Below are 15,715 nucleotides of genomic sequence, written 5' to 3'. Positions count from 1 at the left end.
AATGGAAAAGCACTATTACATATTTAGGTTGCCACTAGACTTACTCTTAGATCACAGTGGGTCTTGGATGCCTTTTCACGCCGCATGTAACTACTTCATCCTTGTTAACAAGGATGCATCTTGTTAACAAGAGCATTAAGAGAAGTCACCCTGAAAAAAGAGACAGAAAACAAAGAAAAGCAAACAATGTGTATAACATGCTAAAATCTATGTTATAATAAAGAAGACATAACACTTGTGTTTCTATGTTGTACTTCCATATACATGGGACACTTCTAGAGAGGCACACAGACCTGAGCACAGGTGTGGGAGGGTCTCACTGTAAACCCTTGGGCTGTGTTTGAATCCTCTACCAGAAACATCCACCACTTGTCCTTCACACATCTTCGTGTTGAGGACTCTTCTGGTCTCAGTGTCCTGGCAGTGCACCTTACCAAGGAAGGCATGCTTTATGCACACAAAGTACTAAGATTTGCTCACTTGGAATTAAAAATATATTCTTAATGCGGAAAAGAACTGGAAATGAGCTGATGATCCACCTTGAACGGAACGCAGTCAGCCTTTCATACCTGCAGATGTTGAACCCACAGATAGAGAGGGTCAGCCGTGCTATGCCATGTGTGTGAGAGACTTGAGCAGTTGCAGATTTTGGTATCCACAGAGGTTTTGGAACATGTCCCCTGTGGACACTTAGGGACATCTGTAATTGAGTGAATTGTGGAAAATCCAAAATATTCTACACTGTGGTATATTACACAGACATGAGAAAAAGCAAATTTTACCTAGTGTATAGTAGATTTAGAGGGATTTCCACAGGTATTATTGAGTGAGAAAAGTATAATACTGAGAAGTATATATATTCCATTTTTTTAAACCTCCAAATCTGTTTTATATTTTAATTGCGTATACTATATATAAAAATATAGATCGATGTTATGATTATATGCACAGAGGCTACTCAACAGGCTCTCAGTATGTGTCACCTGGGAAAGCTATGTGAGGGCAGAAAGGTTAAAATAATAATAATAAACTAAACTGACCAATAAATCCAGCACCTGTGGCATGAGTGTGGGTTGAATAATCTCATTTACGTACATATGTATGTAAAGAAATTGGTGGGGGGAGGCTAACTTTAAAATGTTAGTCTTTTTTTAATATATATAAATATATATGGCATTTTTTGTTGTTGTTTTGTTTTATTTGTCACACTGCATGGATTTGAGGATCTTAGTTCCCTAACCAGGAATTGAACCCACCCCCTTGGCTTTGAAAGCACAGAGCCCTAACCACTGGACCACCAAGGAATTCCCAATGTCTTTTTTTTTTTTTCAAACCCAGACTAATGAGCTTTGTGTTTTGAAGAGTCTTGTGATCTTCTTTTATGAGCCAACTCCTTTTCCTTCAGCATACCAAGGGCTGCTTCATCTCCTACCTCGGGAGCCATTCGCGTATGGATTTTGGTGTTTCCACCTTGCATCCTGGTGGCATTCTCAAATACTAGGGATGAGGTGGGAGGACCATCTCTAGGGAGGGTCCTTTCCAGGCAGCGTTTCCAGTGTGTTCCATGTCTTCCCAGCCAGTCGTGCTGGTTCACTCAGGACCGTGTAGACGTGACTCCACTCTGACTGTCTCTTGGTCTCCTGATGGCATTAATGATGTTGGTACTCAGACAATGTAATTGGAAGGTTGGGGGACAATTACAGAGTATTAGCCCTGAGTAAAAGGAATTCCTTGGGACTTGGCTGGTGTCCCAATGGTAAAAATAATCCATCTGATAATGCAGGGGACACAGGTTCCATCCTGGGTCAGGGAACTAACATCCTACATGTCAGGAAGCAACTAAGCCCGCGCGCCACAACTGGAGAGTCCATATGCCACATCAAAAATACCAAACGCAGCCAAATAAGTAAATGCATTTTTTAAACCTGTTCACTGCAAAAAAAAAATAATTTCTCTATTTTTATGCCCTTTTTTAAAGGCACGAAAGAATCACAGATGTCCTTGATCAAAAAAATTATGTGGAAGAACTCAACCGGCACTTAAGGTAGGACTCCCTTCTTTGTCCAGTGTTCATTCTTAGTGCCCAATGATTGCCTCATGGGACTTTCTTGAGTTGCCGTATATTTATAACTAACTTTTTTCCTAATCAGGAAGAAAGATTGTCATTCAGTGCTCATGTGTACAGGTTATAGAAGTATGATTTCTTGATAAAGAGCTTTGGGGAATCCTTTGGTCCCTTGTTCTGTGTAGTTATGCAACTTAGAGAGTAATGAATGAAACCTGACTCTCCACCCATCAGCCTACAACAACTTAGTTGGAGATCACTGCCTAGAAAGCACTATTGCTGCTGGGAATCAGCACACATCCCTCCAGTGTGCTGAGCAGGAAAAGGAGTTGAAAACCACTGGGTTAGACCTTTGAAAGCAATTCAGTAGTGATTTAATAGCAAGTTTGTTTTTTTTTTTTGAAAGCAGGGATCTTTATCTTGAGTTTTTTTCTTTTTTTTTAATTTTTTTTATTTTTCTTTTTTTGTTTTTTTTTTATTTTAAAATCTTTAATTCTTACATGCGTTCCCAAACATGAACCCCCCTCCCACCTCCCTCCCCATAACATCTCTCTGGGTCATCCCCATGCACCAGCCCCAAGCATGCTGTATCCTGCGTCAGACATAGACTGGCGATTCGATTCTTACATGATAGTATGCATGTTAGAATGCCATTCTCCCAAATCATCCCACCCTCTCCCTCTCCCTTTTTAACTGGAAAGCTGCTCCTGTGTGTCATGAAACACTAGTTGCTGCAGGTGTTGAGGGGAATTGATGGAGATTCTCAGCCTAACATTTTTGGGAGATACAATTCTCTCTCTGAACCCTCAACCCATTTAGAAAATTTAGTGTGCACATTAGCAGTGCTCTATGGGAGCACCCTCTGTGACCCCCCAAAGCCAATGAATCAGGCAAAGGATCTGGCGTGTTCAGATCCTTTACGTAAGGAAGGAATACGTAAGGAAGCGTATTTCTGAACTCTCTGAGGTATGATGCTGACTATTGTTTTGAGAGAGAGATTCTTAATTCACTCCTAGTTTATTGAGAACTTGTGTAAGAAATACATGTTGAATTTTATCAAATGCCTTTTAGCATTCATTAAGTTAAGCTTGACTTTTGTCCCTTAATCTATTGACATGATACAGTTTACTAATGTATTTTTTCCACAGGGATAAACTACTTGATCATAGCTTTAATGATTTAATCATTCTCTTAAGGCATAATCTAATGTAATTGTTCCATCGTTTTCCTTCTGGCATGGTCTCAATGCAGCCTCGCAAAATGAATCAGAAAGCTTTGCCTTATTTCTGTGCCTAGGAATACCTTCTGCTTCATGAGCTCCTTGAAAATTTGAAGCGCCTGTATAGTGGCAATACTTTGCCAGCTTTTCAGTCTTTCCTTGGTTGTTAGTTCATCTAGCTTTTCTCCTCTTGTTCAGTTCAGTTCAGTCGCTCACTTGTGTCCGACTCTTTGCGACCTCATGAACCGCAGCGCGCCAGGCCTCCCTGTCCATGGCCAACTCCCGGAGTCCACCCAAACCCATGTCCATTGAGTCAGTGATGCTATCCAACCTTCTCATCCTCTGTCGTCCCCTTCTCCTCCTGCCCTCAGTCTTTCCTAGCATCAGGGTCTTTTCCAATGAGTCAGCTCTTTGCATGAGGTGGCCAAAGTATTGGAGTTTCAGCTTCAACATCAGTCCTACCAATGAATACCCAGGACTGATCTCCTTTAGGATGGACTGGTTGAATCTCCTTGCAGTTGAAAGGCCTGTCAAGAGTCTTTTCCAACACCACAGTTCAAAAGCATCAATTCTTCAGCGCTCAGCTTTCTTTATATTCCAACTCTCACACCCATACATGACCACTGGAAAAACCATAGCCTTGACTAGACAGACCTTTGTTGGCAAAGTAATGTCTCTGCTTTTGAATATGCTGTCTAAATTGGTCATAACTTTCCTTCCAAGGAGTAAGCGTCTTTTAATTTCATGGCTACAATCACCATCTGCAGTGATTTTGGAGCCCAGAAAAATAAAGTTAGCCACTGTTTGCCCACCTATTTGCCACGAAGTGATGGACCAGATTCCATGATCTTAGTTTCTGAATGTTGAGCTTCAAGCCAACTTTTTCACTCTCTTCTTTCACTTTCATCAAGAGGCTCTTTAGTTTTTCTTCATTTTCTGCCATAAGGGTGGTGTCATCTGCATATCTGAGGTTATTGATATTCCTCCCGGCACTCTTGATTCCAGCTTGTGCTTCATCCACCCCAGCATTTCTCATGATGTACCTCTGCATATAAGATAAATAAGCAGGGTGACAATATACAGCCTTGACATACTCCTTTTCCTATTTGGAACCAGTCTGTTGTGCCATGTTCAGTTCTAACTGTTCCTTCCTGGCCTGCATACAGATTTCTCAAGAGGCAGGTCAGGTGGTCTGGTATTCCCATCTCTTTCAGAATTTTCCACAGTTTATTGTGATCCACACAGTCAAAGGCTTTGGCATAGTCAATAAAGCAAAAATAGATGTTTTTCAGGAACTCTCTTGCTATTTCAATGATATATTGGATGTTGGCAATTTGATCTCTAGTTCCCCTGCCTTATCTAAAACCAGCTTGAACATCACGGTTCACATATTGCTGAAGCCTGGCTTGGAGAATTTTGAGCATTACTTTACTAGCATGTGAGATGAGTGCAATTGTGTGGTAGTTTGAGCATTCTCTGGCATTGCCTTTCTTAGGGATGAAAACTGACCTTTTCCAGTCCTGTGGCCACTGCTGAGTTTTCCAAATTTGCTGGCATGTTGAGTGTAGCACTTTCACAGCATCATCTTTTACGATTTGAAATAGCTCAACTGGAATTCCATCACCTCCACTAGCTTTGTTCTTAGTGATGCTTCCTAAGGCCCACATGACTTCACATTCCAGGATGTCCGGCTCTAGGTGAGTGATCACACCATCGTGATTATCGGGGTCATAAAAATCTTTTTTGTACAGTTCTTCTGTGTATTCTTGCCACCTCTTCTTAATATTTTCTGCTTCTGTTAGGTCCCTACCATTTATGTCCTTTATTGAGCCCATCTTTGTATGAAATATTCCCTTGGTATCTCTTTAATTTTCTGAAGAGATCTCTAGTCTTTCCCATTCTATTGTTTTCCTCTATTTCTTTGCATCGATCACTGAGGAAGGCTTTCTTATCTCTCCTTGCTGTTCTTTGGAACTCTGCATTCAAATGGGTATATCTTTCCTTTTCTCCTTTGCTTTTCGCTTCTCTTCTTTTCACAGCTATTTGTAAGGCCTCTTCAGACATCCATTTTGCTTTTTTGCATTTCTTTTCCATGGGGATGGTCTTGATTCCTGTCTCCTGTACAGTGTCGTGAACCTCTGTCCATAGTTCATCAGGCACTCTATCTATCAGATCTAGGCCCTTAAATCTATTTCTCACTTCCACTGTATAATCATAAGGGATTTGATTTAGGTCATACCTGAATGGTCTAGTGGTTTTCTCCACTTTCTTCAATTTAAGTCTGAATTTGGCAATAAGGAGTTCATGATCTGAGCCACAGTTAGCTCCCAGTCTTGTTTTTGCTGACTTAAGTATAGAGCTTCTCCATCTTTGGCTGCAAAGGATATAATCAATCTGATTTCGGTATCAACCATCTGGCAATGTCCATGTGCAGAGTCTTCTCTTGTGTTGTTGGAAGAGGGTGTTTGCTATGACCAGTGTGTTCTCTTGGCAGAACTCTATTAGCCTTTACCCTGCTTCATTCAGTATTCCAAGGCCAAATTTGCCTGTTACTCCAGATGTTTCTTGACTTCCTACTTTTGCATGCCAGTCCCCTATAATGAAAAGGACATCTTTTTTTGGGTATTAGTTCTAAAAGGTCTTGTAGGTCTTCATAGAACTTCAGCTTCTTCAGCATTACTGGTTGGGGCATAGACTTGGATTACTGTGATACTGAATGATTTGCCTTGGAAACGAACAGAGATGATTCTGTGGTTTTTGAGATTGCATCCGAGTACTGCATTTTGGACTCTTTTGTTAACCATGATGGCTCCTCCATTTCTTCTGAGGGATTCCTGCCCACAGTAGTAGATATAATGGTCATCTGAGTTAAATTCACCCATTCCAGTCCATTTTAGTTCTTTGATTCCTAGAATGTTGACGTTCACTCTTGCCATCTCTTGTTTGACCACTTCCAATTTGCCTTGATTCATGGACCTGACATTCCAGGTTCCTATGCAATATTGCTCTTTACAGCATCGAACCTTGCTTCTATCACCAGTCCCATCCACAACTGGGTATTGTTTTTGCTTTGGCTCCATCCCTTCATTCTTTCTGGAGTTATTTCTCCACTGATCTCCAGTAGCATACTGGGCACCTACCGACCTGGGGAGTTCGTCTTTCAGTATCCTATCATTTTGCCTTTTCATACTGTTCATGGGGTTCTCAAGGCAAGAATACTGAAGTGGTTTGCCATTCCCTTCTCTAGTGAGGATATTCTCCTCTTGAGGATATATCTTTTTTGGTAATTTATGTTTTCTAAGATTTGTTCTAAGATTTATGTTTGGAAATTTATGTTTCCTAAGAAAAAATAGCAATTTTGTTGATACTTTGTGAGTTATATAGTCAGTACAGAATTGAAAATGCCATACTCTTTAAACTTGTAATTCCTTCCATATCTTTTGTTTTGTGCCTGTTCATTTTGTGTCAATTTGTATTTTTATCTTTTTCCCACCCAATTCTTGAGTCTTGGTTCACTAGCCTTGAAAGATTTGTTTCTTGGTACACATCCCCATCACAAAAAACATCAGTTTTTGGTAGTAGGATCTGTTGCCTAAAAGTACAGGTTCTAGAGGCAGACTTCCTGGGTTCATAGGGGTATGAACTTAGTTTTTCAATGCAAATTTATGGTTTCCTCATCTGTAATATAGATTAACAATAAAATTTGCCTCACAGAATTGTGGGGAGGATTACATAAGTTGATGCATTTAAAATGCTTAAACCAAAAGAGAGCCTCAAAAGAGAGCCATCATCCAAAAAGAAAATTACTACTATTATTGTTGTAGCTATTGTTGTTGTTTATGAAATCTACACTAGCTTTTTGTATATTTTTCAGTATGAAAGTAGAGCATGTTACTTGAAGAGTATGTGAAAAATGGGACAAAGTATAAAAAGATTTAAAAATCAACTTTGAGCCTACTACCCAAAAGTACCAATATCTTGGTATGAATATTACTTTAGATGGATGACTGCCAGGGCATTTTGGTTCCCATCTATTGTGTTGGGAGAAACTCTTGTTTTCTTTTCAGTTGGCTAAAAAACAAATGGGTAGCATAGTTGGGGAAGAAAACATTGAAAATTTTTCAATTAATATACGTATATATTTAGAATCCTCATCTATGAGTTAATTGGAAACCCTTTGACTCTCTATTTCATACAGGAAATCTGGAAATCTCTAGTCTCATTGTTTAAAAATTGGGAAGACAACCTTCATCGGTTCACATTTACTTAATATTTTGTGTTTTACAGCTGCACAGTTGGGGATCTTCAAACCAAGATAGATGGCTTGGAAAAGACTAATTCAAAGCTTCAAGAAGAGGTTTGTAACTTCCTGAAATGCTTAAACCAGAATGACCCAAGGCTAAGAGAAATGGTATGGTTGGTATATCTGACCAGAGCTGCTCCCCGGCAGGAATGGGAAGTGCTCACCTTGGGTGGAGCTGCAGACAGGCGCCCTCAGAATTTCTCATCCTCGGAATGTCTGTTCTGCCCTGGCCAGGACTCCCATGAGCCAGTGTAGCTGACTGCAAGCCAGCTCTCGGTGACTTAGGCTTCGTCACGCCACAGTGGCCCAGTAGGAGACAAGTGCAGGCCCTCTTGTGAACGTGCTTTCTCTTCCTCTTTTACCACGTGTGCCTTGATGAGTGTGTCTTGCTGCTGTCGGAAGGCGCAGGCTCTGCCATGCGGTGGAAGTACCCTTACCCGCCCCTTTGGTGGTTCGGCCTCGCTGGCGCATGGAGCCCGTCTCCCCACAGTGTGGTCTTTCTCTGCTTTCTCACTAGGAAGAGAGAGAATGAAGGGCCAGGAAGAAGGAGGGCTGAGGCCGAGGAAGAGGCTTGCTGCCCGCGCCCGGCCGTCCGCTCGGTGGACACAGCTCGCCTCCTGCTAGCAGGAGGGGTGCGCGCCCGCAGGTAGCGGTCCCGGGCTGCTCGGGCCCCCCAGCTCTCACTGGGAGGGAGGCGCTGCGAGAGCGGCCGGAGGACGGCCGCCCATGGCGTGGGGCAGCTCACGGCCGGGAGGAGTCGCGCAGCACGCCTGTTAGGGAGGACTCCAGTGTAAGGCTCACTGCAGACTTCCTGCACTCTTCTCAGGGCCGTGACCCAACAGCTTTCAGGAGAGGAGCTCAGATTTGTGAGAGGAGGCGGAAGTTCAGAGATGAGCGTCACAGGAGAGACTTCATCGCATTTAGGACTGGAGCACTCAGATTCCTCTGGGGATGGAGGGGGCCTTTGGGCCTCACTTCCTCATCTCCAAATTGGGTGATAAGTCATGCCTTACCGTAGTGCTGTATAGATTACATAAACGTGCCTTGCCTGACACCTGGCATGTAGAGGCACTCAGAGAGACCTTAGCTGATTTTAGAACAAGCAGATTCACTCTTTCCCAGATGAGGTGGCATGCTTTGTTTTTTGTTGTTGTTTTAGGGTTTTTTAAATCATTTTTATTGAAGAGTAGTTGGTTTATAATGGTATGTTAGTTTCAGGTGTACAGCGAAGTGGATTAGTTATATAAATACACACACCCACTCTTTCGATTCTTTTCCCGTATAGACCATTGCATAGTATTGAGTAGAGTTCCCTGTGCTTCACTGCGGCTAAGTCGCTTCAGTCGTGTCCGACTCTGTGCGACCCCATAGAGGGCAGCCTCCCAGGCTCCCCGATCCCTGGGATTCTCCAGGCAAGAACACTGGAGTGGGTTGCCATTTCCTTCTCCAATGGATGAAAGTGAAAAGTGAAAGTGAAGTCGCTCAGTCTGTCCGACTCCTAGCGACCCCATGGACTGCAGCCCACCAGGTTCTTCCGTCCATGGGATTTTCCAGGCAAGAGTACTGGAGTGGGGTGCCATTGCCTTCCCCGGTGCTATACAGTAGGTCCTTATTAACTGTTTTATATACAGCAGTGTGCATATGTTAGTCTCCGTCTCCCAGTTTACCCCTTTCCTCCCCCTTTTACCCCTGGGAACCATAAGTTTGTTTTCTACATCTGTAACTCTTTCCATTTTCTATATAAGTTCATTTGTACCCGTTTTTTAGTTTCCACATATAAACAGTATCGTGATGTTTGCCTTTCTCTGTCTGACTTACCTCACTCGATATGACAGTCTCTAGGTCCATCCATGCTTCTGCAAGTTGGCACCATTTCATTCTTTTCTTTTCCATTGTGTACATGTCCCGCACCTTCTTTATCCCTGCTCTCTTGCTGCACATCCAGGCTGCCTCGGTGTCCCGGCTCTTGTCAGTGCTGCAGTGAACACTGGGTCCATGAACCTCGCGTTCTGGATTTCTCTGCTACACGCCCAGGCGTGGCATTGCTGGGTCATGGCAGCTCTAGGAGTAGTTTTTTAAGCAACCTCCACACTGTTCTCCACAGTGGCTGCACCAGTTTACATTCCCACCAACAGTGTAAGGGGGCTTCCTTTTATCCACACCCTCTCTGGTATTTACGGTCTGTAGGTTTTTTATGATGGCCATTCTGACCTGTAGTTTTGATTTGCATTTCTCTAGTAATTAGTGATGTTAAGCATCTTTTCATGTGCTTTTTGGCCATCTGTATGTCTTTGGAGAAATGTCTGTTTACATCTTCTACCAATTTGTTGATTGGATTTTTTTTTTTTTAATACTGAGCTGCATGAGTTGTTTGTATATTTTGGAGATTAATCCCTTATCAGTTACTTTGTTTGCGAATATTTTCTCCCACTCCGAGGGGAGTTGGCACACTTTGAATGAAGGTCTAATTTAGCTTTTGAAACTGAACAACTGGGTTATTTTTTCTTCAAAAGCAAACAGTTGTAATAGAAAATATGCTTTAGAGAACAGTACACCTCTCACTCAGGGCGTGCTCTCTGTGTCCTCAGAGAGTAGGACTGGAATTACCATATGGTTTTTGCCTGCTTCTTCCCTTGTAGCAAGTAGCACCTCCTTTCAAGCCTTACAGTTTTTAGCTTGGGCACAGAAGTTATGTTTAGAAACCTCAGTCCTGGCTTCTGAGTCCGAGTGGACCTAGATGCATTGACCAAGAGAAGGCTTCAGGGCCCCCCGTTCGTGAATGACGCTAAGAGCACAGCCACACACTGGGGGCACACATCTTGCTTCTTTTTCCTTACCCAGCCTCACCTTCTCTCTCGAGGCTGGTTCAGAGGCTGGATAAGGCCAAGCTGGTTGGGGCATTCACTACTTGTGAATGTAGGCACCCATGAAGGCACCTGCTCCTATATACTTTTCCCTAAACTATGTTAACTCATTCAAGGCAAGGAAGATGTTTTCCTCAGGCACATCTTTAGTGGTTTGGTTGTGATTATACTCCCACATTCATTAATTATCTCTCTAGTGATAAGATATACTTTTGCTCATTGGCTAGAAAAACTAAAAAGAATGGCGGGGAGGGGGCAGGAAACCCATAATCCCTTGGCTAAATGACAGCTCTTTTTAACACTTGGTATATAGCATCCCCATCGTGTCCTAAGTTTTGTTTGTTTGTTTGCTTTTGATTTTCTTCTTAAGCATTTTTAAGTTGTGGGGTTTTTGTTTTGTTTTGTTTTAGGCCGTGCCATGTGGCACGTGGGGTGTTAGTTCCCCAATGAGGGATCAAAACCGTGTCCCCTTCATTGGGAGCACCAGGTCTTTACCCCCACCAGGGAGGTCCGTTGTTGTTGTTGTTGTTTTTAAACTAGTCATGAGAACATACTCTATAACCTTCTTTATTTTATTATATCATAAATATGTTCTCAAGTCATTAAAAGTTTTAATAACTACTTGTTTCTTTTTTTGCCATCACTGTGATTTGTTAAACCATTTCTAGTATTGGACATTCAGGCCGTTTCTAATATTTGGTGTCCATAAATCTTTGCCCATGTGAAATAGATGGTATATTGTCATTTTTGTGAAAGAGTACCTGGGAAGGGCAGACATCACTGGGGCAAGGGTGGGAGAGAGATTTTGCTGTCTGTTTTTTTATCTTTGGAATTTTGTGACTGTATTACCTAATTCAAAACAAGGATAAAAACAAAATTTCACATATGTAAAAATACATTGTCAATTTTGAGCATGCTAAATGTTAGCTTTTAATTTGAGCAGTAAGATTCATTTTGATGTTAAGAGATATAAAAATCTTTCTTAATAAGCTTTCAGCTGCAACAGACCGAATTTGTTCACTCCAAGAAGAACAGCAACAATTAAGAGAACAAAATGAATTAATTCGTGAGAAAAGTGAAAAAAGCGTAGAGGTGAGAAATGGGCCTTGCAGGCACTCAGACATGTCCATCACAGACCTCAAGCTTGAAACGTGCAAAGATGCTCTGTTTCAAAGATGCCTTGGTACCCTCATGTCACTCTCAGGCCACCTGGACCACTTGGGGTTTCCCAAGTGCCTCTAGGCCTTTGTAAGTGAAAGTTACTGTTCCCTTCTCAGCTCCTCTTGTGCGCCCAGGCCCCTGTGGTGCCACCCCGGTGCCCAGCAGTGGTCCTGGGCCCTTCTCCTGTGTTCTCATCACTCGTCGCGTCTCCCTCCACTATAGAAGCCATTTGCTGTTTTGTAGAACTGCTGACTTGCAGCTGTCTCACCCAGTGACTTGAGGGTAGAGACTGTATCTGATTCATCTCGAAATTTACCCAGTGCCAAAAATTATGCTAGATAAATATTGAATGGGGACCTTTCCCACTCAGAACAACTTTTCTGTTTTAAGGAAAATTAAATAGATTCTGAGCCCACCTTTTCAAAAATCTACTAGTTTGCTTTCACCCTTCAAGTTCAAACACATTAAAATATCTTTAAAATTTTAACTTTTCTCTATTATTATTTTAAAAAATAGAAATTAGAAATTATGCTACTTTTTAAAACATATATTTGGTATATTTTAGCAACTTACTGACCAGAGATGTATTAATATATCTTTTGTTACCTGAACGTGATTGACCAGAGTGTTTCATTACTCACTTACATAACAAATCGCCAGTCACAGGCATTAGTTTCTGCAATAATTCCCCAGCCAATAATGCGTTAAAATACTTTGTACTTGGCCAACCCAGTAGTTAGCTTGCTTTGTAAACAAACCATTCCTCTGGTGCTCTTGTTTGGTCACAGATAACAAAACAAGATACAAAAGTTGAGCTGGAGACTTACAAGCAGACTCGGCAAGGTCTGGATGAAATGTACAACGATGTGTGGAAGCAGCTGAAGCAGGAGAGGAAAGCCCGCTTGGTGAGTGTGTCGGGAAGATTTCCCAGTTCATTCCCTGTGAGCTAACTTCTATCAGCACTTTGCAGACACCTGGTTCAGCCTTCTTTAACATGAATTAGTTTTATGGAAATAAGGCTCTTAACATGTTAAAAAAAAATATTCCTGGAGTATTCCTCATTGCCACCTACCCGCTTTCTGTTGGGTTGATGCTGAGCCGGTGTTCACTGTAAAATGAGAAAAGGGGTAAAATTAAATCTAGTTATGCTCCAGACAGACTTGTCTGCATCTCCCTAACCTATTCTGACCTTCGTATTTTCAGCACGGCCCAAAATACAGTATCAGTTAAGTTCATTTCTCGGACCTACTTTAACAATATTCTCCTTATTAATATCCTTTAAGGAACTAGAGAAAGAACTGGAGTTACAAATTGGAATGAAAACCGAAATGGAGATTGCAATGAAGCTGCTAGAAAAGGACACCCATGAAAAGCAGGACACTCTAGTCGCCCTGCGCCAGCAGCTGGAGGAAGTCAAAGCCATTAATTTACAGATGTTTCACAAAGTCCAGGTGGGAATTGGCTTTGTGTCCATATCACACAGAGCCCTGACACAGTGGGCATGGATTCCATCTTCCAAGTTTGGGCAAGTGACAGTTTGACTTAATGTCAGCCATAACTCGCAAGGCTCATGATATCTGCTTTGGCATCGCCAAACGCCTGTCTGCAGAGTTAGCACCGCATAGCTGGATTCCAAGGACCACCCCCACGTCCCTCTAGCGCTGCTAGAATTCTGTTTCACTCTTTCTCCCTCTGGGCTTCAGATGCAGAAGGTTGAGTCAACACTTGGATCCCTGGTTGGAGCCCTAGAAAGAAACATCCCGCCTGTTTTCTTATTTCCTTTTACCCCCCACCCCACTCCCATCCTCTTTTCTGTAGCCCAACATTCGAAAGCGTTTATCTTTTCATTTGTATTTATCACTCTAAAATGTGTACCATTTGGAGATACAAATTTTAGTTTCCATCAGTGGTATTGTGCTGTGGCACTCTTTTTCCTTTTTCTGCCTCAGTGTGACATTCATCTGCGTACTTGTCTGGTGTTGGCTTCTTAATACAGTTTAGCTTCCCAGTGTGTGTACCCACTGCACTTTCTTGCCCAGTGACGGACAAACGGTCTTCCTTCACTATGCTAGCACAAGCCACACCCTGGCAAGTAGTGTACCCATCTCCCTTTGAAACCTGGGAGAATCTCTCTGGCAGACATAATCGCAGTGTCCTCCCAGCCAGACGCTTCTTTCTTCCTTTGTGTTCTTGGTTTGCACAAGTCCAGCCACCCTACTTTCCAGAAGGGCTGCACCAACGCACACTCCCTCCAGCTGTGCCATGTGGCACCTGTATTCTGAGTGAGTGTACAATTGTTTTACTATTCATTTCTCAGTCTCGTGAGCTTGAGCATCCTTTCATGTGGCAGTTAGCCATTTATGTTTCCTCTTTGTGGCTTACCTGTTCATGTTTTTTGTCCTTTATTTCTTTTGTGTTTTCTCTTTTCCTTGTTGAGGAGGAGTAATGTATAGTGTAAATATTAGTCCTTTACCGGTCTACAGATTGTAAGTATCTTCTCCTGGTCATCTACTTTCCTTAAGTCCCTGGTTTTGATGTAGGGTAATGTGTTGATTTTTCACATATGGTTAGCACTTTGGGGGCTTCCGTGATAGCTTAGTTGGTAAAGAATCCACCTGCAATGCAGGAGACCCTGGTTCTATTCCTGGGTCCGGAAGAGCCACTGGAGAAGGGATAGGCTATCCACTTCAGTATTCTTGGGCTTCCCTTGTGGCTCAGCTGGTGAAGAATCTGCCTGAAATGCAGGAGCCCTGGGTTGGGAAGATGCCCTGGAGAAGGAAACGGCTACCCGCTCCAGTGCTCTGGCCTGGAGAGTTCCATGGACTGTATAGTCAGTGCAGTCACAAAGAGTCGGACACGGCCGAGCGACTTGCACTTTCACTTTCTTTCTTTGCACTTCAGAAGATTTGTATTAGAAACTTTCTCATGCCTAGGTGTCAGAGATAGTCCACGCGAGTTGTCTCAACCTTTCACGTTAGGTTTGTACTGTTATCAAGAGTTAGCCTTTGTATATGGCATTACCCAGGGATCCCGTGTTTTTTTGGTCCATCTAGTAAACTGCTTCAAGTTCACTTATTGGCGTGTGGTGCCGCCTTCATCATGTGTCAAGTTCCATGCAAATAAATGGAACTGTCTCTGAGGTCTCTGTTCTGCTTGACGGTTTGTTTATTTTAATTGCCATAGCTTCGTAGTAGGTCTTAATGTCTGGTTGGTTCTGTTAGTTTGCTCTAGCTGCTATGATAGAACACCACAAACTGAGTGGCTTACCAAGAATTTGCCACCTCACAGTGCTGGAGGCCAGAGGTTTCAGCGTCAGGTATTGGCGGGGGTGGTTTCCTCTGAGGGTTGTGAGAACGTCAGTCCCAGCCGTCTCTCCTAGCTTCTGGTGGTTGCTGTCAATTTCAGGGGTTCCTTCACTTGAAGGAGTTACCACCCCATCTCTGCCTTCCTCTCCACACAGCATTTTCCCTGTGTGCGCATGCCTGTCCGCGTCTCCCCTTTGTATAAGGACACCAGTCATATTGTATAGGGAGCCCACCCAACCCCATTGTGACTTCATCTTGATTAATTATGTCTGCAGTTAGTGACCCTGCTTCCAAATGAGGTCCTGGGTCATACTGAGGGTTAGGACCTCAACATAACAGGTTTGGGAGGGACATGACTCAGCCCATAATGTTGGTCAGGCCTGCCCATGTTTCCCCGTTTTCTGTCTTCATTTTCCGATTGACTTATCTATTTATAAATGTTTGTTCTTTTTTATCTTCTTTTAAATTGAAGTGTAGTTAATTCACAATGTTGTGTTAGTTTCCGGTGTAAAATGATTCTTTTTCAGATTCTTTTCTATTATAGGTTATTATAAATTATTGAATATAGTTCCCTGTGCTATACAGTAGGTCTTTATCTATTTTATATATAGTGATATATATCCGTTAACCATAAATTTCTAATGTAGCCCTCCCTACCCCTTTCCCCTTTGGTAACCATAAGTGTTTTCTCCAAGTCTGACTCTGTTTCTGTGTTGTAAATAAGTTCATTTGTATCCTTTTTTTAGATTCCACATATAAGTGGTATGATATTTGTCTTTGGCTGACTGACTTCACTTA

General features: G+C 42.4%; 1 protein-coding gene across 2 annotated transcripts in view; it reads left to right on the top strand.

Annotated features, from left to right (window-relative positions):
• The window catches only part of RUFY1 (RUN and FYVE domain containing 1), a 66,198-nt gene that overhangs the window by 27,194 nt on the left and 23,289 nt on the right, over positions 1-15,715 (top strand). For both annotated transcript variants that reach the window (XM_052642843.1, XM_052642844.1), the window contains 5 exons: positions 1,979-2,044; positions 7,572-7,641; positions 11,442-11,543; positions 12,401-12,517; positions 12,896-13,063. In XM_052642843.1, coding sequence (XP_052498803.1) covers positions 1,979-2,044; positions 7,572-7,641; positions 11,442-11,543; positions 12,401-12,517; positions 12,896-13,063 — 523 coding nt within the window. The remainder of the gene's footprint in view (positions 1-1,978; positions 2,045-7,571; positions 7,642-11,441; positions 11,544-12,400; positions 12,518-12,895; positions 13,064-15,715) is intronic.

Source organism: Budorcas taxicolor, chromosome 7 (genome assembly GCF_023091745.1).
Source record: "Budorcas taxicolor isolate Tak-1 chromosome 7, Takin1.1, whole genome shotgun sequence".
Classification (NCBI taxonomy): Eukaryota; Metazoa; Chordata; class Mammalia; order Artiodactyla; family Bovidae; genus Budorcas; species Budorcas taxicolor.
Note: the sequence above shows the minus strand (reverse complement) of the source record. Positions and strands in the feature narration are given on the sequence as shown.